Consider the following 25,344-nt stretch of genomic DNA (forward strand, 5'->3'; position numbering starts at 1 on the left):
AATTTTAAAGTGGTCTGTTGAAACTGTGGAACTAAAGCTGTGCAGCAGCAACACTGTAATTACCTGTTGTATCACTTACTACGATGAAGCATGCAACAGCAACAAAAAGAAGTTAAGAAAGCTGAAGGTACTACATTGTGTAATAAAATTTCTTTATACTTGAGGACAAATATATTTAGCATTGAGAGTATTCAATAGTTTAAAATAAACACAATCTCGTTAGAAAAAAAGCTTGTCTGTGAATGTTAATGGTGTTTCCATAATTATGTATGCTAAATATATGCATGTACTGAAATGCTTTTTAAACCATTATTCTCAGTTCCAGTCATGGGAATCAACTTTTTAATTAACTTATGAATATCAATCCAGCTGATGGTATCAATTTTAACATTGGCCATTAAGAAACTTTACTGCACCAAGTTATGCCATAGTCCTTTTTCTAACAGTGCTTTTATCCATACCAGACAGGTAAAAATTAAGGTCACCAAACATTCGGCTTTTCACAGTGTATAGATATATGTTATTGTCTGGCATCCTTAGCTCATCTCAGATTTCTTTGCTTTGTAACGATCTTCATTAACTGATAAGAATGAACTGATCGTCTAGCGCTCTAACTCCCAGGTAGAGGGTTACAACCAGCATACACCAGTATTTGTCAGTCTTTCTACTAAAAGAATTGGAGGCTGTAATGCTATCAACTAGGCTTATATGCTGGCTTATTATTCCTTTAAGGAAATTGCTTATACTTCGTTCTTTTAGAACTGGAATGTTCGATGGGGATGACGCTTTAATTGTAACTTTAACAAAATTCATTAAAGATGTTTAAGTTAGATGAAATGGTAATTAGCTAATCTCCAAGAATAAGCTTTGTAACATACACTTGTAGGAGGTTGATTTTTTTTTTTTAAATTTTTTTTTTAATTGTTATGCATAGTTCCCAATATATCCCATGTAAACTTGCAGTTAAAAGTTGAAAGGAAGATGTTAGCTGGTAACACCAGCCTCCTCCCTCTTCCCCCCCAAAAAAGAAAAAGTTTCAAAAGCGTTGAAAGGAAGCATTGATGGTGTAGGGCTGGTCGAACTTTTTTTTAAATAAAATTTTTTACATGTAAAGATGTGTTCATGCTTGTAAAGGAATAAAATTCTGTTGAATTCTTAGGCCAGCGTAGCAGGAAAAGTGAAAAGCCCAGCTCGGCCACATGAGGATTTTTATATAGGGTATTACCTGAATGATGTTATGTGCCCTCAAGAAAATCTCCAGACCCTGAAAGTCATACAGTGCTGCTTCTTAGCAAGTCACAGCCAGAACTTGCCTATTCCTGAATACAGTAGACTATGCGGAAGGAATGTTAAAGTAGCAAGTACTTTAAAGTACCTTTCCTCTTTTTCAGTTCAATTTAATGATACTCTTTATAGTACGATTGTAGTAGCCTTCTGCTTCTCCTCTTCATTTTCTGTTTGCTAACACTCATTTCTGTCTCATTCAGGCCTTCCCCAAGTGTTTTCTTCCACCTAAGTGCATTTCAGAAATGTGGTTCTTCTGTCTTAGTTTGCTCTCATTACTACTTGATGTTTCAGAAATGAGGATGTGGAGGGCACTGTCGCTAGATTTTATCAGCAGTTGTTAACTTCTTGGAGCCAAGACACAATTTGACTTCCTTTCATTGTCTTTTCACTTATAGCAGTTATATTGTTGCATTTATGTGACTTTCAGTCTAAATAAGCTCTTGGGTAATGCACGGATTCCCATGATCTGCAATGAAGGTGTTGTGGTCAGGCCAGAGAAATACTTTGTAGAGAACAAGGCTCCACCTGCCCCCTGCAGTAAAATAGCATCTGAGAAAGAGTGGGGTTGTGTGAATCGGTAAATAGCATACAGTGATTCTCAGAGTGGCTAGGTAAGTGGATGCATTTTCAAACTGTAATTTTGGCATGTACAGTACGGTGTTTTTCTTTCAGCTGTACACATTGAGAAGATAACCCTGAAAGGAGTACCAAGAAAAAGGGCTGACAAACATTTGGAGTACACATTCAAAGTAAGCAAATAACCTCCAGAATATTAAAGTAAATGTCTTTATGATATCTATGTATTGTAGACATGTACAGCTTGTTTCAAATACCTGCTCAGAAGGCAATTTGAATTACATCAGGGTCTTCAGAGATTCTTGGAATTATCCTATAATTCTCTTGGATTCTGTGTGCAGATCAGGTGTTTTATGTAATTGTGGGCATAAGGTGGGAAGGTGTAAAACACCAGCCATAGCTGGGTGTGTGACATCACTTCAGGAAACTTGGCTTTTGCTAATTTGGGGTAAGCATTACAAAGAATTCCAAAACCAGTTGATTGTTTGCATAGGAGTGCAGTTCTTGTGTCTGCAATTATATATTACTTGGAGTCATATGGTCATCTTAGATTTCTTTCATGAATGTTTACCATAAGAGTTCCTGTGGGTTTTGACAAAACTGGGGGTTGGTTGGTTTGTTTGTTCAGGATTTGTTTTGTTTGTTAAGGTAAAAACAAACAAGCTAACAAATGTCAGCAAGCTTGAAGGTCTACCTAGTATAGTCTTCATGTATTATAATAGCCAGAGGCAACATATGAAACAATTATATGAGTGAATTTTAAACAAAACTGAAACACTGCTTCTTACTACTTTGGAAAAGAAGCTTTCGGTATTGAGGTCTGGTATTAAAGGCTGTAGGTGTTAAGTAATAGCTGCTAAGGCTGTTGGTAGTGATGTTCTAATTGAATCAAAATAGTAATTTTCTTAGCAAGGACTGACTAACATTATGAGTTATTTGGCCAATAGATCTGAGTCTGGTAGCATACCAGATTTGAACATAGAGTTAAATTTTACCTTTTTTCCTCAAACAAAAGAATGTTTTAGATCAAACGTTATAATTGGCCAGGTGATATGGGTCATGGGAGCTCTTTGAAGAGGCAAACTTAAAAAAAATGCCGTTTTGAGCTAAAAACTGATGTGTTGATCCCAGAATTTGATATTGTATTCTCTAAATAGATGTGAATTATGGAGTTTTGTCTTTTCTGGTATTACTAGAAGCTTAAAATTAGAGTTAAATTGACATGTATACTATTTCTGTTTTTGAAGTAAAGTAGTGGCAACAGATAACTTGTTGATCATGTCTGAGGTGAAATTTGCAAAAAATTCTGCACCCTTCTTTTGCTGAGGACAGTAATGTGGGATTTAGCCTTCAAAGTCTTAAAGGTTAACTTGCCCAAGTATTTCAACCTTGTCATAGATCTTTTGTCCGAATAGTCTGTGAACTGAGTACTAGGTAAAATACAATAGTAGATAGGAGACGTTTGTACAGAATGCCCATACGGATTATTAATATTTAAAGTCACAAAACTATTTTGAAAATTCACCACGTAGACGGATTTGACAGTGGTTTTGAATTTCTTTGTTAAAGGGGGAATGTGGAGATATTCTGGGAAGTATTTGAGTAAGCTTGAAACTCCTCCACCTCAGTTCTTTTAGGAAAGAGTTTCCTCTCCTCATCTGTGCAGGTATATACTGTGCTCCTCACTGCAGATCATTTTGTGCTTGCCCAGACACTGCTTTTTGAAGGTTATAACAGTAATTACAGTCATTCCCAACTTGGCTTCCCAACTGAGGGCACCAAGAGTAGTTGGCATATCTGGGGACTAAGTTGAAGGCAGTTGGTGGTTGACATTAGCCCATCAACTCTTTGGAGTAAATGAATATTTATAATTTCCATGTCCACTCCCATTACACAGAATCTTCCCATGCATGTAATGGGAATCTTAAGCCCAGAAGTGGTCTTAAAGCCAGGCAGCACTCATCTAACCAAGCTTCCTTCTTTTTTTTTCTCAAAATATGCATGTGAAGGTGCTATTTTACTACTTGCATGTTGTGTCAGAACAATAAGCTACTGAAATTTTATACAAGCATATAGCAAAATGCTTTCTGATTCTTGAGTAACTTCTTCAGTAACTTGCAGTACTTTCTATGAATTATACCCTGCAACAACTTCTATATGACTATGTAAGACTCAAGCCTGAGGCAGATAAAATTATTTTATGGATAATACAAACGAAGGGATTTTTTTTTTTTCTTTTTTGTTCTGACTCATGATAATGGCAGCGAGAGCTCAATCCAGTATATCTGACCTACAGTCCTTTTCTCTGGTATGTGGTTTTTGCAGTTAATGATATCTGTTTGATACAAGCCTTGTAATTACAGAGCCTTTTGCCTGGCCTCTTTCTGAGTCAGTAAGCCAGTAATCTTCAGGGACTTCATTGCATTCACCTGAATTTGTTCATACTCTCTTTAGCCACAAATGACATGAAGGTGATCTTAAAATGTACACTCAAAATTAGTATACGTCTTTGAAAAGGTACACCATTATCCCTGTTTTGCCTGGTATTTACTTATCTGCAAGTGTTAACTCTTATACTGAGATAATCAGATTTATGGAAATGTTAAGATCAGCTAACTGGTATGATACTTGGAAAATGAAACTTTCCTCATTCTCTTTTCCTTCCTTACTAGGTAACCTGGTCCGATCTTTCGGTAACATGTGTAACAAAAACACACCAGGAGCTTCAGGAATTCCTGCTAAAAGTATGTATTGAAATATAAAAGTAGTGTTTACACATCAGGTTTATAATTTCAGAAGTAATCTAGGAAAGCTGTGATTTCTGGGATGTAATTACAGAAACAAAAGCATGCTACCAGATTTTTTTACTTCACAATTGTATTAACTATTTAAATAATGTATATTGTGGTAGAGCAGCTTGACAGATGAAGAAGCTCAACAGAATGTTTAGGGAGTTTCCCAGGAGGAGATCGTTTGTCTCACCTGAAATTGCTCTTATAGCTGTAATTGAACTACCATGAAACTACCAGATGAGTTTTTAATATTCCCCACAGAGTATTGGTAAATTTCTGAATGTAGTTCTTTCAAACAGAGCTTTAAACCATCTTACACTTGGATTTGATGTGAGGTTTTACAGCAAGGTGTTTCTCTAGCAAAACTGAATTACGATGATTTTTTGTACCTTTAGTCTGTAAATTACCTTACTCAAACGGGAACAACAGAGTTTCTTGTTGATATCAGAAGATATAAAGACTGATGGTGAACAAATATAGTCTTTAAAATGTCAGCTACTCATTTTTTAACATTAATCTTTTTCTCAGCTCCCAAAGGAACTGTCTTCTGAAGCATTTGACAAGACTATTTTAAGAGCACTAAATCAGGGTTTTCAGAAGAGGGAAGAACGAAGGCATGCTGATCTTGAGCCCATAATCAGGTAAGTATTTTAGCAAATAAACTGAAATGCATCACCTGAAAAGTGATTGAACTCAGACTAGATGACTTTTAGGGACAGTGAAAATTCTGCTGCCTAAACACAATTTGTGAAGAAAATGGGAAGGCAGTGATGAAATAGATACCCTTAACTCTTTTTTTTTTTCTTTAAATTGAGATTTCTATTAAACTTTAATGGATTACTTCTTTAGAAGTAATCACACAGTTATGAAAATATTTGTCCTGAGCAGCATTGTACAGCAATGATTGGCACTTCAGCGAGGATCTTACCTCTGTTATACAAGATGTATTTAGAAATATTAGAAACAGTAACTCAAAGCACATATGTTGTAATTTTATGACAGAATAGAGTGAGAGACAGAACAGAATTTCAAAAAGAATAAACAGTAATAGTGAAGTATGTATATAAAATTAAATGTAGCTCACACATTTGTAAGAAAATTGCCCATACCTCATAACCTACTATCTAGCGATGAGGGTGCTTGCTGGGATGTGGGACATGTTGGTCAAATCCTGTAACTCAGAACAGCAATATGAATTTGGGTTGGCCTCCCTGTTCTTTTTGTTTGTTACAGATACCTTGTTACGTTTGTTCTTTCATCTCAGGGTTGCTCAACCTTGTTCAAAACAACTTAAATTATTCATCAGGTTAGGCAGTGTCTCTTGAGTTAGGGTACTTGTTGAAGGATCAGGCACTGCTTTTCAAGCTCCTGCTCAGAATATACTGCGGGTCCAAGCATATCGGATCTTTGGTTTTTGTCTTAATAGCTTAGCTATAGAAGAAACGGAGCTGCTGTGTGACTCAACCTCCCCCTTCCCAATTTTCTTTTATTTTGATCTGTAATATTATTTGTCTGTCTCTATTGGCTTGATTGTCAAGCCAAAAACTAAATATGAGTGAACAATTTTTGGCTAATAAACATTCTGGTTTTAAATGAATAAACTTGTTAAATGAAGAGAACGTATCTAATACAGAAAGGCTGTGAAGCCTCACTGTATTGCAAATTACATACAAATTACAAATTACAAATACTGTAATTACAAACCCGAGAGATTCAGTTTGAGGGTAACGTTTAAACATATCCAACCATGTTATAGTATGGAACTATAATTACAATTTGCAAGCTAAGTTGTGACTATACTAGAATGCTTCGTGAATAATCTCGTGATAATAGCATTACTGTGTACATATTTTGTTTTCTTACAGTAACAGTTTAGCATAAATATTTATTTGGGGTCTTAAGCATGTGCCCAATTGCCAAAAATTGCTCTCCCCTGTCCCCACTCCAAAAAAATAGAACTGGGTAGTGCTTCCTGGCAAGCAATAACTGAAAACTTGGTGTGGGATGTAAAAACCATTCATTCTTGGGCTATTCTCTTATCTGAAGCTAATAGAAGTTGTCACTGACCTCTCACGAACAGACTTAGATCAGTGCAGAGCAGTTTTGAGAATCCCACCCTTTGCTCTTGGAGATAATTATGAAACTCAAATACTGACATTATAGGTGAATTCAACTTTGTATTTAACCAAGTAAGTGTATTTAAGGAACAAGTGCATTGTTTTGGGAAATTAGATGTTAAAATATAGAGTCCAGTGCTTTTTTGACTCAGTCCAAACTCCTCTTTGATAAAATGTTACAGGTGGCTAAAATATTTGAATTGGGATGGCTCAAAAGCACATACCTTTTAAATTAAAAAAATTCATCATACCAATTTCTTGTACTGGCTGTACTCTGACCTGACACTAGCACTGAACAACAAAAGCTCAAAAGTAGCATTTAACATTGTTTATGCTGAATGTGCAAGTTCAAGTGTTTGGACTTCTTAAGAACTGCCTACTTTGCTCTTAAATGGTACTGTCGTAAATTTTTGTGTTCTTCCTATGGAATATTACTTGCAGTTTAACAAACTCTCACTTAAATTTCAGGCAGCTATTTTCAAATACATCGCAAGCTTTTCTGCAGAATCAGAGAGTATACAACTTCTTCCAATCAATTTCATCGGAATCTTTGCACACTCACAGTAAGGAATATCCTAATACTGTTTTATATAACAAAAAGTCTATGAAAGCTATTCTTCCTGTCATGCCTAATTATGTTTTTATAATTATATATTCATGTTACATTGTATTCCACTCCCTGCCAATGAATAGCGCCTTCAGCAGATACTCGTGTTTTTGACAGTGGGAACATGCTATGTACCATCAGCTTGTGTTCTTTTCTTTCTTTCTTCTCCTCTGTACCATCATGCTGTTAAAATAGGTAATTATGAATTGAGTATGTGCAACAGTTTGGGACTTTTTCCTTTTAAGAAATCTTAAAGTTTGGAACAAAAAGCTTGAGCTGACCCAAAAAATCACATCTGGTTTTTATATGATTTCTTTAGGAGATGAAGCGTTTGTCTTGATATTTAAACTAAGATTCATTTTGGATAGTACATAGTACATAAATGGTGGGATGGTCCTAATTTCAGAACATACAGAGTCTTGTTCAAATCATTTGCGTTGCAGAGATTTCCTTGGTGGACCTCTTACCTACTTGTTTATTACAAATTGTTTGTGCAACCTAAGCTTAGCTTTTCTGTATGGATGCCTTAGGATATGGTCTTTGTTTCTGTTGAACCTTTTCTTCTTTCAGTGCGTGTTATACAGTATGACAGTTAAGGCACTGACTGTGAGGTCATTGCCTCAGAAGTTGCAGAAGACCTTAGTAAGGAATTGAATAAGTTGGAGTTTTCAAACAGACTGCTCGTATGCGCTTGGAAGAAAATAGAGGCATGACGGCTGACTTTAATTTGTAATGATGGGTGTGATCTGTGACAAAAGTATTCTTTCTGTGATCAGATAGAGACTTTGTGATTAGGGTAGAAACTGTAGGTAATTTTGCGGGTTTTTTGTTTTTTAGTAACACTTAGGACATTCTTACATGGCATTTTCGTGAAAAAGTTAAGCTAATGAGGTCCAGTATGGTTGTCAAACTGGCTGGAATTTGCTGCTGTGAAAATTCTGACATCTCTGTTGTAGTGAAAGGCTGCATGGGGAGGAAAGAGTTTCCAAAGTCCAGAAAGATTCACGTTAATGATAGGCACACTGCACAGGTTATGCATATTTTAGTCTGTAGACTACATCTAGGTGGGAAAAACCTGCAAATGCATTGTTGTACATTATTATAATCTGAAACGGTCTGAAAAAGAACCAGTGTGGGGTTCCAGCACGATAGACTTGACTAGGTTAGTACAGGGCAGAAATGATCTGCAGGGTAGGTAGATCAGAAGGGTAAAATAGACAAATGTCAATTCTGCGGGAAGTCTTACAGATTATAATGTGATCATAAACGGGAGATAATTTGTATAAAAATAAATAATTGGGTACATGAAAGTTCATGAGGATTTGTCAGCTCTAGAATGCATGACAGATAGGATGAACAACTTGATTGTTTAGCAGAGGGGAGGAAAAACTCCAAGGGAAGATGGCTTAAGTCTTCAAATACCTGAGAGTCATAATGTAAAGAGGATGATCGGTTCTCTCTGATGGATGAGACAGAAAGCACTGGGTTTAACTTGCTATGAGGAAGATTAGGACCAGGGTCAGGCAAGAATCTGGTGATTACCAGACAAGTCCAAAGCAGTGAGGCAGGTCTGAGGTCAAGGCAGAAAAACAAGTCAGTAGGTCAGGATCAGCAAGGTACGTGCCCAGGCATGGGCATGGCTGCAGTGCACCCCAGGCAAGGGCCTGAGCTCAAATGTGGCTCCTAAGCCAAAGGATAGAGGCCCTGGATGAGGCCTCTGCCAGTTCTTTTCGCAGCAGTTTCACCCAAAATTGCAAAACTGCACTGTTTCAGATTGGATCTTGGACAAAGGTGGGTGAAGCCCTTCGGAGGGCAGGGGAAGAGGTTGCAAAGCCCATTGGTGTGGTTCATGTCCCTGACATTGAGTTAGATATTAAGAAAAGGTTTGCTGAAGACAAATTGTGCGATACATCTCAGCATAGTTGTTTTTTCTTTTGAGAAGCGGGACTGGATGACTTGTCTGGGGTAGCTCACCACAGATGGCCTCTGTGTTTTTCTAGGTTTCCTGTTAGGGATTCCTGAAATCCTGCTAATACTTGCAATTGCAAGTTAGCCCGTGGTGGCATATTTTGAATGTGATGACAGTGTGAGGGGAGGGGGGGAAGCGTATCTTTTAAGAAAAATCTCATCATAGTTCTCAAACGGATATGCAAAATTAATTGGCAGACAAAGCAGTTGTGGCTTAAATTGGTCTTCAGTTGCTACTTAGAGTTGGGGATAAAAATGTCTCTTCACGGAAATACAAAATTATTCACTCTTTCTGAAAGGTGTGGTTTTAGTAAAACCTATGTGGAAATAAATTCTATGTTCAGTGAAGGGTCTTTATACGTTTAACAATAGTTGGGATCTCACACTGAGTAATATATTCAGTAAGTGTAATTATGCCGCCATGGTTCCATTAAGGAGGAAATCAATTAGGTCCCTCCTGGTTCATAACGTCAGTTATTTCAGACACATTTTCAGGCTGGAGAAGACTTTTGATTCCAACGGACTTTATTTAGAGCATGATCTCTGGGAGCTTAGTATGTTCAATGCAGACAATATTCAGAAGGATTGTCCTATCAATGTTTCAAGCTCCTAAGCAACAGCTTTCAGATGCTTTTACCTGCACTAACTTGGAACTTTTTGAGAGGGAAAGAGTAGACCTGCTAGAGGTAGATTCATTACCAAGATTAGTTCTTTTTTAGAGCATGGCAGTGGTATTTCTGCAACGAAACTGTAAATATTATTGCCACTTTTTTTTCCATCCCGTCTGGCATAAAATGGCAAAAATTGCGTGTGAAGACTGTGTTAAGGACACTAGAAGACTTTAGCCCAAATTAGGTCTCTTTTGGCAGGTGAATGAGTTGACAATGGAGGAGTGTAACTTGCAAAGAATTCTAGTAACTACTGTTAGTCTCCTCCCATTTCCTGCTGTAACACAAAAAAGATTATAGAAAAATCTGAAGTGCAGGATAATAGGAATATTTTTAGTACTATAATTGCAATCCCAACCTTTTGAAATTGCACCATAGCTTTAAAATTGTTTTGCACACTCTTTTCTTCAAAATAAAAGTATCTCCATAGAGCCTTTACTCTTGGAGATGGCCTGCCTTGAAGGAGACAATTTTCAAATTACTGCCACATGCAAACCAGTAAGTTCAGTCTTCCATTTCCCTAGCTTCCAGTTTAGTGCAAGCATTCAGGAACTGTCTAGTTGTTCAAGATCTATAAAGTTACTACGTGAACTTTATTCTCTGCAGGTAACTTACAACCCTCTTTGAAGACGGTTAAGGCACCAGAACACTTCAAGGAGGACAGTTCAGAAGCTTCAAGTCAGGAGGAAGGTAGTTGTGTATTCAAAGGTGGTTCTTCTCTGAGAAATTTTACCACACTCAGTTCTGGAAATCATCCAGTTGACTGATTCTTCATTGGTACAAAGCTGAGAGATTTGAATGAAATCTGCTATGTGAATGAAGAATTTCTGTATACTTTCAGCAGTTTCCTTAGGAGGTGGCTGTATAATCCAAAGAGTGGGAGTGTTCATAGACAGCTCAGAGGCAGAAGTTCACAGCTGTGTTGAGCAACCAGGAAGATACACTTTACAATTTACTTGAGCCAAGATTGTTTGTAGCTTTTCATGTCTTTACCTATTCTTCAGTTACCAGGGTTAGAAGTTGAGTGCAGCATTTAAAGAGTTGCAGACTGTTTTGCATTAAATGTGCCAAATTTGTCTAGCTTCTAGTTTTACACAGAAAGGATGTTCAAGTTTTCCTGTTCTTATTCTTAACCTACTTTTATACTCTGGACTGTTAATAAGGACTGTGTGGGACTGTAGTGAGTATTGATTACAGTCTGAAAGCTGGTGTTTTCCAAATACCTCAAAAACAGTTCACATGTGGAAGCAGCAGCCTAGTGGCTGGTCAGTAATTTCATTCTGAAGGGAAAAGCAAGCCGGTTTTGCATTGTTTTCAGTAGCAAACAAGTATAAGCTTCTGGTACATGGAAAGGATGAGAAATGGGACTGATAGGTGAACATGGACTGCTGAACTCTTACACTAGCTTTCACAGAATGACAGCACTCTTATCCTGTTACACATCAATAACTAATAAGAAGCTTGCGGTTGATCTTACGTGCAATCTGTAATCCACATATGCAGTTCAGACAGCTTTTTCTTATTTAAAAAAATCATTACCATATTCTTCTTTAGAGTTCAGAATGCACCAAGTAAATTTACAATATATTTGGAAGTTGCTCAAATAGTGTTTTATATACTGTCCTTAAAAAAAAAATCTGTTCACCTGATGAAACTATGAATGCATTTCAGAACATCTTTTGTGCCATTTTAGTGAAGTGCTACCAGAAGTTTAAAAATAGTGATTTTTTTTTTTTTAATTTGTTTTTTTTTTTTCAAATCATAATTTGGACTTATGTAGCATTGAGAGAAGTTCAAGCAAAATGATAGCTACCAAGAAGGCTAAGATCATCAACAGTTGGAATTAAGAAAAGTTGCTTTTGTTAAAATTTAATGGTTGCGTTAAAGAAAAGGGTAGACCATGACTCTAAAGTTCTTGTTTCTTGTTTGAGGTAGTATCTCTTTTTATGTCAAATGTAATTTGTAAAGCTTTACTTGCATAGTGAATTTTGAGGTTCAGAATGCAATACTTCTGTGTAAGATTTGTCTTCATTCACTATTCAGAATGTGTGACATAGTTTTGAGATTAATTTTAGCAGTTCGGAAGAAATTACAAAATTCTGTACTTTTCTGACTGAATCCTTTCTTCTCTCTCCATCCTTTCATACTGGGTGATATTCAGTCACGCATTTAGTCCTTATGATTAAATACAGAGGTGAGCAAACATAAACAGTTGTTATAGTTCCTATTTTTCCTATTTTTCATTCTTCTGTGAAATGGAAGGTAAAGAGTCTTGATTATACTGTCTGTACAAACTGATCTGTCCTCTATGCAACATCTGTTACTTTCAGCACTGTAAATTAAGCCTAGCCTATTTAACGGAGATATCTTCTGCTAAGTGTCTGGTAGCGATGGAAAGATGAATTTGTTGGGTTGATCTAAAAGAAGAAATAGGAATTGCTATTGAAATTATGCTTTGTTTATTTTTTTCCAGATGTAATGCAACACACAGCAGTTCACAAGAAACATAATGGAAAAAGTCCTGTTGCCAAGTAGGTACTAGGATGTAATGTGACCATGCTACATTTCTGAACTTCATTTGTTAGTGCTTTGAGAGTATGTGTTTCCTTCTAGATTAAAGCTTGTTTGTGGGTTTTTTGGTTGGGGTGGGGTGTTCTTGTTTTGGTTTTTTTTTTTTTGGGGGGTGTTATTAACTTAATCTGTATTAGAAGAATATTTCAAAAGATCCTATTCCTAAATCTGTAGGTCTAGGTCATTTTGGAATTCTCTTTTTTCCCAAATTTTGTGTATCTTCACTACTTGAGTTGATGTTTGGATTCTTGTTTATAAGCTGAGTAACATAAATTTGTGTTGCATGTATTTTTCCCATGTGCACACACACGCATGCATATACTGAAAATTTCCAGTGCTGTTGATTTTAAGTGTTTCTTCAGTAGCTTCAAAGGTGACTTTATAGGAGAAAGTAGTCCATTCTTTCCTTTGCTTAGTATCAAAAGCATGTATAACTTGCTGGTTTACATCCATTTTAAGTGGAAGCATTTCTTAACCATGTTAAAGTAGCATATATAAAATGCTTTCAGGTATATGAAGTATGTCATGTAAATTCACCCATTAATATATTTTGACCAGAAACTTTGGATATGTTTGCACATAGTTGTGCAATACTTCAAGTACATTAAGAGAAAAAATGGATACAAAATTTATTGTGGTTTACAGCTGTGTTCCATGTTGGTTTATCTGTGAAATGTATTTATCTCAGAGGGGGAAAATTACCTGAATTACAATAATTGGAATATAAACATAGCACAAAACAATGTTGGTTAGAGTTCAGAGATCTTTAACAGACGAGATTCTTGTGAAATTACCAATTGGACAACTTAGTGGTTTGTTTCTGTTTTGTGTTTTGACCCTCCTACTTACTCTCGACTTACATCTCTTCAAGAAGAGAATGTCATCCTGACAAAATCTCTGATTAGACGAGTGGATATACAGTCTAATATGAAGTCGTAAGAGCGGGATCCAAACTTACTAGCATATAGTTACTAATAAAAAAAATTGTCGTCTTCTTATTCATCATATAATAAAGAATATTAAAGCTGACTGTAGTTTAGGGTATATCTTTCAGGTAGGAAAGGCAGGGACAGGCCTTTCCACAAACTTCCGTGATAGAAACTCCTTTTGCTAGCTATTATTTTCTGTTTATTTAAGAGGGGAAAATGTGTTTACTACTTGACTGCTAGAGGTCTGTTCATGTTATGTGTCTGTCTTCTTAAAATCTGTGCCTGCTATTTATGGGTTCTGAAGAAATGGCACTGAATGAAACTCTTCTCTTTTAAATATGTATAAAACTGTCTAGAGTCAAGAGCAGTTCATCTCAGATAGCATTGGTACATTTTAGGAAAATTTGTACATTACATCTGTCTACCTTTTTTTTTTATTCAGTATGGCAGCCTTACTGTTTAAAAGGTCCAAAAATTTACTGGTAGGAATGAGATCGGACATACGAAATAAAAAATCTAGTAGTATCACAGCTTACATGAAATGCCTGCAAATTTGGCAGCGGATTTACTTAACTCCATTCGGCAGAAGTTTCCAAAGTGACCTTGCTTATCTCTCTGCAGTCCTGGGTTCATGTCTGTATTTTGGGACGTTTTTGGGTTCTCACCATTTTCTTAAACTGTTTTTTTAATATTCTATCGTACATCTTTTAAGTAGTTTGAGCACTTATTTCCAGAGGTATTTGGTAAGTAGCTACTGGAACTTCAGCATGTCTTGTGCTTTGGAGTGAGCTAGATTTCTGCCATCATGGGAACCGAGTAACATTTCATATTGCAGTAACCTTCATGAAGCAGCTTGCCAATAGCCCTGAATTAAAAGGCACTTTCAATTATCAGCATAAGTGTTTTGATAAGAATTTAAAAGTGTTAACTCTTTTTTTTTCTTTTTTTTTTTTTTGGCATCCTGTCAATAGTAGGGCATGGTTTTGTACAATAAATGAAAAGTTTATAGGTCCATGTGCCCTACTGACTCTGTCAGAACCCTGACTGTTTTTCCAGCAGTCTTTGTTGACCAGTGCTCTCAGACCTAGTTAAATATTGCTTCTGACTGCTGCTGTTAAGAGAAGCTTCAGTGGAAGGTATTATAAGGTCCACAGTAAATGCCATATGCAACTCCCCTTTCCCAGCACTATTCAAAACTAGCAATCCTGGTTTCCCAGCACTACTCAAAACTAGCAATCCTGGTTTCCAAGCACTACTCAAAACTAGCAATCCTGAAGGTAAAAATATAAAGCAAGATGACTATTTTGAAAATCAAGCAAACACAGCTGCAGTATGATCTGTAAGTAGCCATGCGTTCCTTTTCTTAAATGTCTCATGAATTCTGAAATAGGGATTACAAAGTAATCCAGCTTTGTCATTAATGATAAGAAAGAAGATGAATTCAGAGTACACTTCTGTCTGGAAAATTTCCCCCGTCTGGTATGAAAAAAGCAAACAAAAAGACTTTGTGTGCAGAAATATCCATAGAAACTCTTCTCTCAAGTACTGTTTTCTACAAATTCTGTTGTTCTGAATTTTGCGTCAAATTATAGTAGACAAATGGAAAAAGGAACTCCAATTATGCTTAGATCATTAGTATAACTTTAGAGCACAAGAACTCCTGTAATTTACATCTTTTAAATCTTTGGAGAATTTCTAGGGTTTTCTGAAAGGAAAATACCGCAGTTTCCCAACACAATGCAAAAATACGTATGTTGGTAGGAAAGCCTGCAAGTTTGTTCACATCGGCATAACTTTTGTTTTTTCCTTTCAGCAGCACTAGCAGTGCAAAATGTTCTTCACTGGATAGCCTTAACATACAGCACTCTGAGCAAAATGGGGTAGTAGACTGGAGAAGAAAAAGCTGTATTGTCCAGCAGCACCCAGAGCACTGTACAAACCTACTTGACCAGGTGTGTTGCTGTTTTTTCTTTAAAGCAATATTCTGAGACACTTGAGAAGACTGTCCACTACATATGATTAGATTTAGCTTAAAAGATGAAGAGGCCTGCTAAAATTGTACAAATAAGTGTCGAAGTACAAGTTGCTACTGACTTGCCTTTATTAGAAAAACCTTTATAATTACTTACCACTGTCTCATAAAGTTGCATATTTTCTGTATGAATTTATAAATAAAATTTCCCAGTAGGATATAAGTAATCAGAGAAGTCTAATATTCATTTCTAATCAGACACTTTCCTGTTACTGTAACATATTGTCATCAGAGAGAATTTCAGAACTCCTGGGGAATTTCTGTCTTACTGCAAGGAACAAACTAGAAGCTGTATTAATAACTAAACCATGTTAATGCTACAGTAGGGACAACAGGTTAAACATATTCTTTCTATCGTATCTGCATTACCTAAGTAACTTAAGTATTAATCTTTGTTGAAAAAAGTTAATAGCTAGATGCATATACACTTCTTGTGAGATTTGTGGCTCTTCAATGGTCAATTTTGGTGTGAGTATAGTTGGGAAGAATAATTATAAATAAAATCATCTACTGAAATTGGGGGAAGGAAGGTTGCTTACTGATTACATCTGAAAAACCTTGAATGTTAGACTTGCTTAATATTAGTCTTATTCTACATGGAGAATTTGGCTATTGATTATTATGTGGGGAATAGCAAGCCAAATAAAAACAGTTTCCTTATTTCACAAAGCAGGGTAGTGAATTGAGGTTTGCTTCTAAAGATTAAATGGTAGACTGCATCAAAGCTTGAAATATTGCAAGCTTGAGGCAAAAAAAAATTAATATACTAAAGTAGAGGAAAAGCTACTTCCTATTTAAAGGATGTCCAAATACAGCATATTTGGACAGAGATTATTTCTGAGTTTTCATAAATTTTACTGCTTTGCCAAAATACGAGATATTACTAGCAGCTAGTAATAGTATACTTAAAGAATTATGCAGATGCTGTGTTTTTTCTTATGTGCTTGTAGGTTGTGTTCTAGAGTTTAGTTTAGCAGCAACCTCCTGTTTAAGGCTGGGTACCTGCTTTGTCGCCATGTAAAAATAATTTGCCACATGTACTTCCCACCCCCCAACCATCAAATAATTCCAAATCAATAAATTCTGTAAGCCTTGTGATTAGCCTTTTTAGCGGGTATGTGATGAAACACATTTGTTTTTATCCTCAAGAGGAAAGACAGCATGCAAACAATAATTTGATTGATATCTTTGGAATATTTGCAAGTAGTAATTTGCTGAGTGTTTTGCAGATAATGGCATAAACACAAGACAAGATGCATTATTCTAAAGGCCTGGATGGACCATACAAGTAGTTGTTTGTATGGTTATAGCACCTGTGAGTGCACTAGTCTTGGACTCACGGACCTATCTGTCTAGAAGAGGGTTTTTTTGTTGGTTTTTGTGATACAAATTCTGTTGTTTGACTGGCGTCTTTGTATATTCTGTCTAGCATACAGCAGAAAAACGAAGTCTGTCTACAGTAAGCAAGAAGAAAGGAAAGCCACAGCTGGAAAAGTAGGTTTCCAATATAACCAGTAATCCAGAAACAAAGTGTAATGCAGTCACTCTGATAAACGGAGTCTACAATCAATAAGGTGCTGTGTTTTGCTATTGTGGAACAAGAGCTGGCATAGTGTGAAGCCAGGCTACATAAAAATCCTTATTTTATCTTCTTAAAAGAAGTAACTTGAAACATAGAATGTAATTGTATGCATTCATTTCTCAAAATATCAGTTGTCATTTAGCAAAAAGATGAAGGACCAGAAGTAGCTTCTTAACTGATACTGAATTGCCTTTTTTCCCTTTATATTTATTTGAAAGTTAAAAGGTGTAAAGCTGTCCAGAAAACACTGAAATTCAAATAAGGATTGACAGCAACCTTTAACGTTACACAGTGGGTGGTAACTTGCTGAAATATTTTATTGAAGATAATTTGCACATCAGAGGGATTCAGAACTTCCTGTGGGCTACACAAAACTGCACTGTGAGGAAGTGAAAACATTTCCACTCTTATCTAATACTCTGCCTACTTCCAAGTTGACTTTCTGTCATTTTATTACTCTGTAGCCAGATGCTTTTATGCTAGTCTGGTGTATGGCTGCATTACACCCATCAGCTTTCAGAGACGACTTCAGAATCAGCTGCACCATTTCTTTTTTTGTGTGTTTTCTTTTTTAGATCTTTATTCGTAGTGTTTAGTAACACTACTTGCAGTTTAGTTCCTGGTGTGTTGCACTAACAGCCTATACCTATTTGTTTATTATCTACATTTGTTGTTATAGCTATTAAATATACATTTCTGGCCTGGAGTCACTGCCTTTGTTTACAGTGGTATTATATGTTCATTCATGGTTGGTTATTTGTGCCCATGTATTTGGAAAAAAAACGATGAAAATTATTTACACAGGGAGAAAGTGAAGAAAACTGACTGCCGGTTGAGTAACAGGACTAATGGAGTTAGAGTTGCAGCATCACAGCACATCCGTACAGGGACAGCAAAAGGTAAGATGTTTTTTCCCAAGCCGTTTGTAAGAAATAGAATTTCCAGCTTTGCTGATTTATTTATTGTTCTGCAGTAAAGGGGAAATCACAAGTCTGAAATCTGTTTTGGTGCAAGTCAGCATGTTGGCTCTCTAGTCTGTGTTTTGACTTGCTGTATAGAACATGCTAGACTCAGTCTTCTGTATACAGTTGCTTAGGGTATGTCTCTTTTCATGCATAACTGGAAAAATACTAGTAAAGTCTCCATAAGTTGCCTTATATGGAGTGGTAGTTGCAGAAACAGTTAATGCTGGGCTGCTTCTATATGAAATTTAGCAGTTGAGTGTGTGGAGGTCCAGCATCTCATCATCAGTGTTCTCTTTGCAGTTCACTAGTTTCTTCAGCTGTTGTGGAATGGCCCATGAGGAACCTGTATAAAAACCCTCTGGTGCGAACCATTGGTAAACTGTGGAGTAAACCAAGTGACTACTGAACCACAACTGTGTATGCTGCCCTAACAGGGTTTTCAAGTTTGGGTGATCCAGCAAAATCTAGTGTCTAGGCCAAGACTTGTGTACATCAGTCAGTTATAAGACAAAATTATATTTGTGTTCCTTAGTAAATTGAGTCTCCAAGCTTTCTTACAAATTTCTGAAGGGCTACTTTACCCATTGACTTTGCCATCTTGATGTTTTCTAAGCCCCCAATATCAGTTGCTGCCTTGCCTCTCTTATACTTAGTTCTCATGACAGAAAGTTGACAAAGAATTTGCATTTTTCTATACCACCTAATTGGCATAAGTGTTGAAAGGACTCTTACAAAGTGCCTTGTCTTGCTGTTGCTCTTGGGGTACAGTCTTGATTAAACTTTCATTCTTTCTTCTCACCACTTCTCACTGGATCCCATTCTGAATTATTGTCGTGTGTTTTATGGGCAATTTTTGTTGCCTTCTACGAACAGTATTGGACTAAAACTTTAAGAATTCACAGTTCACAAACTTACCAAAACCAGGACAATTTTAGAAAGTTATAGCTAAGGGCTGTACAAGCAGAAAATATCCTCTACCGGACAGCTTTGCTGCATACATTTCTGATTGATTACTGTTCTCGTCAGGCAAAACGCACTAAGCTTTTGTGAACTGACAAGAACTGTAAGAGGTGGTGCAATTTTGTGTGATGTAGTGCAAAGTTAAATAGGGAATGCTTTGCTATAAGAGTTCTGTCCGCTCACTACCCACTACTCTACAGATGTGAAACTGCCTGTCTGATACTGTTGGCTAGTTAAGGCCAAGAATAACAGAGGCTGGAAGCAATTAAGTCCTATTCAGAGATGAGCTTTCTGCCTGTGCATTTGTGTACAAACATCAAAATGTCTTTTGAGATACCCTGTTGGAGACATAATCTAAAGAAAAAATTTCATGTTGCAGTCTGAATCTCTGCCTAGCTTTACATATCCAGGCTTGGTTTGAAATGTGCTATTTTGAGTTAGTAACTCTTAACTGCATCACGTTTTCTTCCATTTTTTCCTCCCTGTTTTTAGCTTTTCTGAGTCGTCAGTTAGTTACACTTGTAACTTTGAAGACTTGATACTTTGTGACTAGCACTTTAGACTCTTGCTTTCAGTGATGTGAGGTTGACACTGCTGCTCCAGGTTATATTAGATATTCAAAACACTTGTTAAAATAATTTGACCAGTTACAGGCTTAATCCAGGAAATTATTTCAAGAATTAAAGTGTTAAGGCAGCTTTTTGATGACTTATCCTAACCTGTTATACTTGCAATAGCAATAATAAATGAATTAATAATTTATAAATAAAATAATAGTTTGTTAGAATTAATAAAATAAATAATAGTGTTCTAATTTTTGTCCTGGAGTTTAGCCAACCGAGGTTTGGGGGGTTGGTGTTTCCTTGAAGCTAGTGTCTGGCATACGTTCTGAGAGGGGGTGAATCTGTCTTGCTCCTTCACCTCTGAGGCTGAACTTGAAAGCCAGAGCATACTAGCTACCTACTTGACTCCACTAATAGGATCTAAATCCACTCTGAAAGCTGGTCTCCAGCAAATGAGTTTCCCATGATCCCATTCGGAATTTAGAAAACAATTTTACACTTTTTTAATTCAGCTCTTTTTCTTTAAACAGGTTTTGTTGATATAGTTTCCTTAAAGCCTGTTCCAGAAGAGTTAATTGTAAAAAGGTGTGCTATTTTGATGTTTCCCGCTGAGTTAGCTTTCTGCCTTTGCTGGTATGACCAAGGAGTATTGCATCTCTTTGGATGGAAACATTTGATTGCTACCATTCAGAGGAAATTATTATTGTAATACAATCTGGTATAAGCATCACAAAATGTATTAAGGATGATCATTCTTTTCACTACTCTGCATAAATATCAATTTTCAGTGTCACCTTCTTTAACACCAAGGATTTGGTCATCGCAAATTTAGGGACAAGACCAGTCCTTACTGCAGAAGTGGAAATGTTGGGAATATAGGGGACAGATGCAATTAAGTAGGAACAAACAAAAATCTGAATTAGTATGAGATGTGAGCAAACCAAAATATCCTCACTTCCATATACTGAGATTAAAAATAAAAATGCCAATTTTTATTTTTAGATCTGAATTTGGACGCTGGATCTGGTCATGACACATGTGGAGAAACATCATCTGAAAGTTACAGTTCTCCTTCTAGTCCACGACATGATGGGAGGGAAAGCTTTGATAGTGAAGAAGAAAAAGACAGAGGTGGTATTTATGGATAGCATGCATGAACGTCTTTATTCCTAGACTAATCTCTTTCTTGTATTAATTTTAATTGGTTTCTCAGTTTTATTAGCTGCTTTTATCTCTGAGCTAGCCACAGAACACATTTTGCTTTGTGGGTTTCGTGACTGGACGGTTTGAAGACTAGCAAATAGCAGGACTCTTTAAATACCATTGAGTTTTAGATTACTACATACATATAGTAATTTTCTGACCTCAGTGGCATAGCTCTTTTGAGAAATTTCAGCAGTACAGTAATGGGAAAAACTTTGGCATGAAAGGGACCGGTTTTAGATGGAGTTATGTGTCTGAGAGGTCCTTCTTTTTGTGTTGACAGTTTAATTTGCCACTCCTTGCAAATTTCAGTAAGCTCTGTTAATGTCTTTCTAGGTGGATGCAAATTCCTAATTCAGTCTGTGTCCTACTCTTCCCATTTGCAGATGTACACAAGTCAAAGACACAGTAGCTAGTTGGGCAGTTTGATATAGGCAAGTGATGGAGATTGACCTAGCTTGACTTGAATGAATGAAAATAATCTCAAAGTTATTCTTATTGGGAAGAGATAACTATCATTTGCATCATCAAACTTAGGAAGTTTTATGTGAGTAAATGAGTCTAGGACATGACTATATTGTTTCAGATTCGTTCTTCTGACTCTGACAAATGCTTTTGTCTCCACAGATACAGACAGCAATTCTGAGGACTCTGGGAATCAAAATACAACCAGGTTTACAGGCTACAGTGCTGTCGGTTCATCAAATATGAACAAATCGTCTGCTCAGATCTCTTCAGTGAATAATGAAAATGGAAACCTTTCAGAAGATCCTTTGAATGCAAAGTTTCAGCATATTTCCTTCATGCCTGCCTTACACTGTGTGATGCACAGCGCTGCCCAAAAGCCTGAAGCAGTTGTCCCGCCACCCATATCTGCAGATGGTAAAACAATGGGAATGCTTGTTACCACGCCTGTTGCTGTCTCGCCGGTGAGAGAGTCTGCAAATTCACCTCCTGGTGGAATGGGCCCAGTGACCTCTGGTGAACCTGAGAAACGCCTTGAGCTGATGGCTTCCCCTTTGCCAGTCCCATCCACTTTCCTTCCACATTCTGTCCAGCCTGGTAGCCCTGCTTTGCATTTGGCAATACATAGATTGAAAATGCCCTCTCCACAGGGATCATCGGAAAGTTGCACAGTTAATGGACCGCAGCAGCCGACAGGAAACTTAAGTATTGGATCACCAAATACTGCCTTTATCCCAGTCCACAATCCAGGTAGTTTCCCAGGATCCCCAGTTCCTACTACAGATCCCATCACAAAACCTGCATCCCAGGTGGTAGGACTGAATCAAATGGTGCCTCACATTGAGGGAAACCCAGGAGCAATCCCTCAGCCTACCAATCTAAAGGTAGTTCTTCCAGCAGCTGGCCTCTCCACAGCAGCACCGCCACCTCCACCAGCTTCATACGCTTTGCCAGGCAGTCCTCATGCTACCAGTGTGTTGCCCAACCAGAATACAAATGTGCTAAACACTGTAGCGACTTCCTCACCACCTCAGTCAGCTGGTTTAGGTGTTGGTCAGGTCCAGTCCACTGTTCCTCCTGCAATACCTACACATACGCCAGGCCCTGCCCCTAGCCCGAGCCCTGCTTTAACACACAGCACTGCACAGAGTGACAGCACATCCTACATAAACGCTGTTGGAAATAACAACACTAACGGGACAATGTTACCTCCGCAGCAGTTGGGATCTGGTCCTTGTGGTTCTTGCGGACGTAGGTGTAGCTGTGGGACCAATGGAAGCCTTCAGATTAATAGCTATTTTTATCATAATCCACTTCATGGACAAGTCTACAGAGTTCCATCTTTCTTCACTCTGCCATCACTTTGCAATGGCAGCTACCTCAATCAAGCACATCAAAGCAATGGAACACAACTTCCTTTCTTCCTGCCTCAGTCTCCATATGCAAACGGGCTTATGCATGACCCAGTGATGGGGAGCCAAGCCAACTATGGTATGCAGCAGATGGCAGGTTTTGGGAGGTTCTATCCTGTATATCCAGCACCTAACGTAGTTGCCAACACAAATGGGTCGGGACCCAAGAAGAATGGGAACGTTTCATGTTACAATTGTGGTGTAAGTGGACACTATGCGCAGGACTGTAAGCAGTCATCCATGGAGGCCAGTCAACAAGGTAATCATGATAACTCCCAGCGGACTTGCTTTTGAGTTTAGCAGATTCTCTTTACCTTTCTGAATGTGCTGTTTCTGGTCTTGCAGAAAGGTGTGCGTGCGTGTGTATGTTTTGTGTACATGGTTGTGCACTAGTGACCTGCTCTAAAACTGCAAAGTATCTTATCTCTGCCTGAAAATTTTGTAGAACAGTGCAAGGGAACAGGGTTCACAGCGTGAAGTTGAAAATGGGTATGATTCAGAGCTGGGAAGTCAGACTATATCAGTCCTAAATTGTCATTTTTTTTCCACTGGTTTGTTTTTGGCATTGTGTTGAGACTTGCATGTTGTTTCAATTGTTCTATTCCTGTTCAGTGTTTTTTTTGGAGAGAATTCATTGGCAAAAAGTGAAAGATATCAAGTACTGTCTATGATACGAACTTGGATTCTTAAAGCTTGTGAGAATTTAAAAAAAACCAACAGACCGGCCATTTGATAATTTAACTTTTCTAAAGCTTACCTTTGCACAATCAGCCATCCTTCGGTGCCCCATCATGCAATACATAAATGAAACATGCTTTAAGTTTTCAGACAAGTTGCAGCAAAAAGGCAGAAAACAATTGGAGTTAAAAATCAAAGGAATGGCTTCAGTCTTATATGCCATTTCTCTCTCCATCGAGAATAATGGAGAAAACGCAGTGTTTGCATAGAGAATAAACTATCTTTGATTCTTGGCCTATGCCCATGCTGACTTTACTTGTTTGGTTGGACTGGAACAGGAAAGACGAACCTTAATGGGGGTTGTCTTTTCTTTGCATTTTTCCAGTAAAGGTAAAGTCCTATATCTACGGTCTATATCTTTTTTAAACTTACAGTTTTAGCAAGCAGATGCAAGAAAATAGTATAAAATCTTAGGACGTACTTTAAAAGGACTGGAGGATGATAGTGCCTTTTGAAGAGCATGTCCATTTTGATACCTTGTAGTGGTTTTGTAATCCATTTTAATTGTGAGCAGTGACTTAGTAGTTCTCTTTCCTGTTTTAGGCACTTACAGACTGAGATACGCACCTCCCCCTCCCCCTTCCAATGATACCTTGGATTCTGCAGACTGAAACAAGTAAACATTGCCTACTTAAACTGAAGCTTGGGAAATTGGGGGAAGGTGTGTGTGGGAGGGGGGGGGTTGGTCTTGTGTTTTGGGACATTCCCGGTTCTATATTCTTTTGGAATTTTTCATTGCTTTTGCACCTCTGTTCCATACAAAAGAAGAAAGCTGAGCCCCTGGTCTCCTCCTGGTTCTACAAAAGGCTTGCGTAATGCATGTAATTCAAACACACAGCCAAACAATCAAAAAGAGCATTCGAACCATGCTTTTGCACTGAAGACTTGAGACATGTGCAATGTTTACTGCATTTTTTAAAAAAAAAAAAGTCCTCTGACCTCTGACATCACTGGTGGAGCAGCCATATGATGAAAGAAGAAACTTGGTCATGTTCCCCACCACAATCTTCTTCCCTCCCTCCCTGTTCTCCTTATGCTGCTGTTTTATTTTCTTTCCCTGTTTGTCCACGTGGAGTCGTTGGACTTGCATGAGTGTTTAGCAGTTCATACAGACCCTGCCCATACTCTAAATTAATGCTCATGAATTGAGGGGAGATGTTCAAACATCCTATTAGGAGAGTCCAAAGGAACACACAATACTGTATGTGTACTATATCTGATAATAATACATATACACAGCTCTTGAGAGTCCCAAATAAAAATACGTAGAGCAGGAAGGGGCTGAAACTGTGTGGACTGGAACAGATTTAGAAAAACGAACGAGCTTAAATTGACGGATTTTTCTTCCATTGTAGCTTTTTAGCCTGTATGTTCAGCAACAAAAGTGAAAAAAATGGTATGAATGTTGTACTCAGTGTGTTTGCATTTGTAATGAAAGTTGACAGCATTTTTTCCTTTTTTAAAGCTATTCTACATCGTGTCAACACAGAATGAACATTACTTGATTGAATATTTTTTTCCTAAACTATTACAGTGTTGCATTGTACTTAGAATGTAAATGTTTTATTTCAAACTGAACAAAAGCTATGGTTTTCTACAAAATAGTCAGGTATTAGTATTAGAACCTGTCTACCAAATAGCAAAGTCACTATTTTATAACAAGTTACCACTATGCGTAATTACGGTATAATGTGAAAGACTGAAATGAGTGTTAAGATGGTATTAATCATGTCAGTATCATGAGTAAGTAAGTTTAATGCTGCTGTATTTTTTATTTTATTTTTAAAAGCCAATATATGTACTAAATTGCTTCCAGGTAATATTTGATTTCCTAAAGTGCACTGAGGTTATCTGGAAGATGAGTGTATTTTTTGACTGCTGCATTCAACACCGATGAACAACTACCACT

General features: G+C 37.3%; 1 protein-coding gene across 4 annotated transcripts in view; it reads left to right on the forward strand.

The window, feature by feature from the left end:
- Positions 1–24,832, forward strand: part of ZCCHC2 (zinc finger CCHC-type containing 2) — a 40,144-nt gene extending 15,312 nt beyond the window's left edge. Inside the window, exons 3-14 of one of the 4 annotated variants that reach the window (XM_075142537.1) lie at positions 1,960–2,036; positions 4,536–4,607; positions 5,184–5,296; positions 7,241–7,335; positions 10,622–10,705; positions 12,489–12,546; positions 15,329–15,467; positions 16,977–17,041; positions 17,934–18,028; positions 20,620–20,748; positions 21,448–22,956; positions 23,979–24,832. In XM_075142537.1, the coding sequence (XP_074998638.1) occupies positions 1,960–2,036; positions 4,536–4,607; positions 5,184–5,296; positions 7,241–7,335; positions 10,622–10,705; positions 12,489–12,546; positions 15,329–15,467; positions 16,977–17,041; positions 17,934–18,028; positions 20,620–20,748; positions 21,448–22,956; positions 23,979–24,046 (2,504 nt within the window). In that variant the 3' untranslated portion in view covers positions 24,047–24,832. The remainder of the gene's footprint in view (positions 1–1,959; positions 2,037–4,535; positions 4,608–5,183; positions 5,297–7,240; positions 7,336–10,621; positions 10,706–12,488; positions 12,547–15,328; positions 15,468–16,976; positions 17,042–17,933; positions 18,029–20,619; positions 20,749–21,447; positions 22,957–23,978) is intronic. The other 3 variants (XM_075142538.1, XM_075142539.1, XM_075142540.1) reach the window with 3 other exon arrangements.
- The last annotated feature ends 512 nt before the right edge of the window (positions 24,833–25,344 follow it).

The sequence above is a fragment of the Calonectris borealis genome, chromosome 2 (genome assembly GCF_964195595.1).
Source record: "Calonectris borealis chromosome 2, bCalBor7.hap1.2, whole genome shotgun sequence".
NCBI classification, from domain to species: domain Eukaryota; kingdom Metazoa; phylum Chordata; class Aves; order Procellariiformes; family Procellariidae; genus Calonectris; species Calonectris borealis.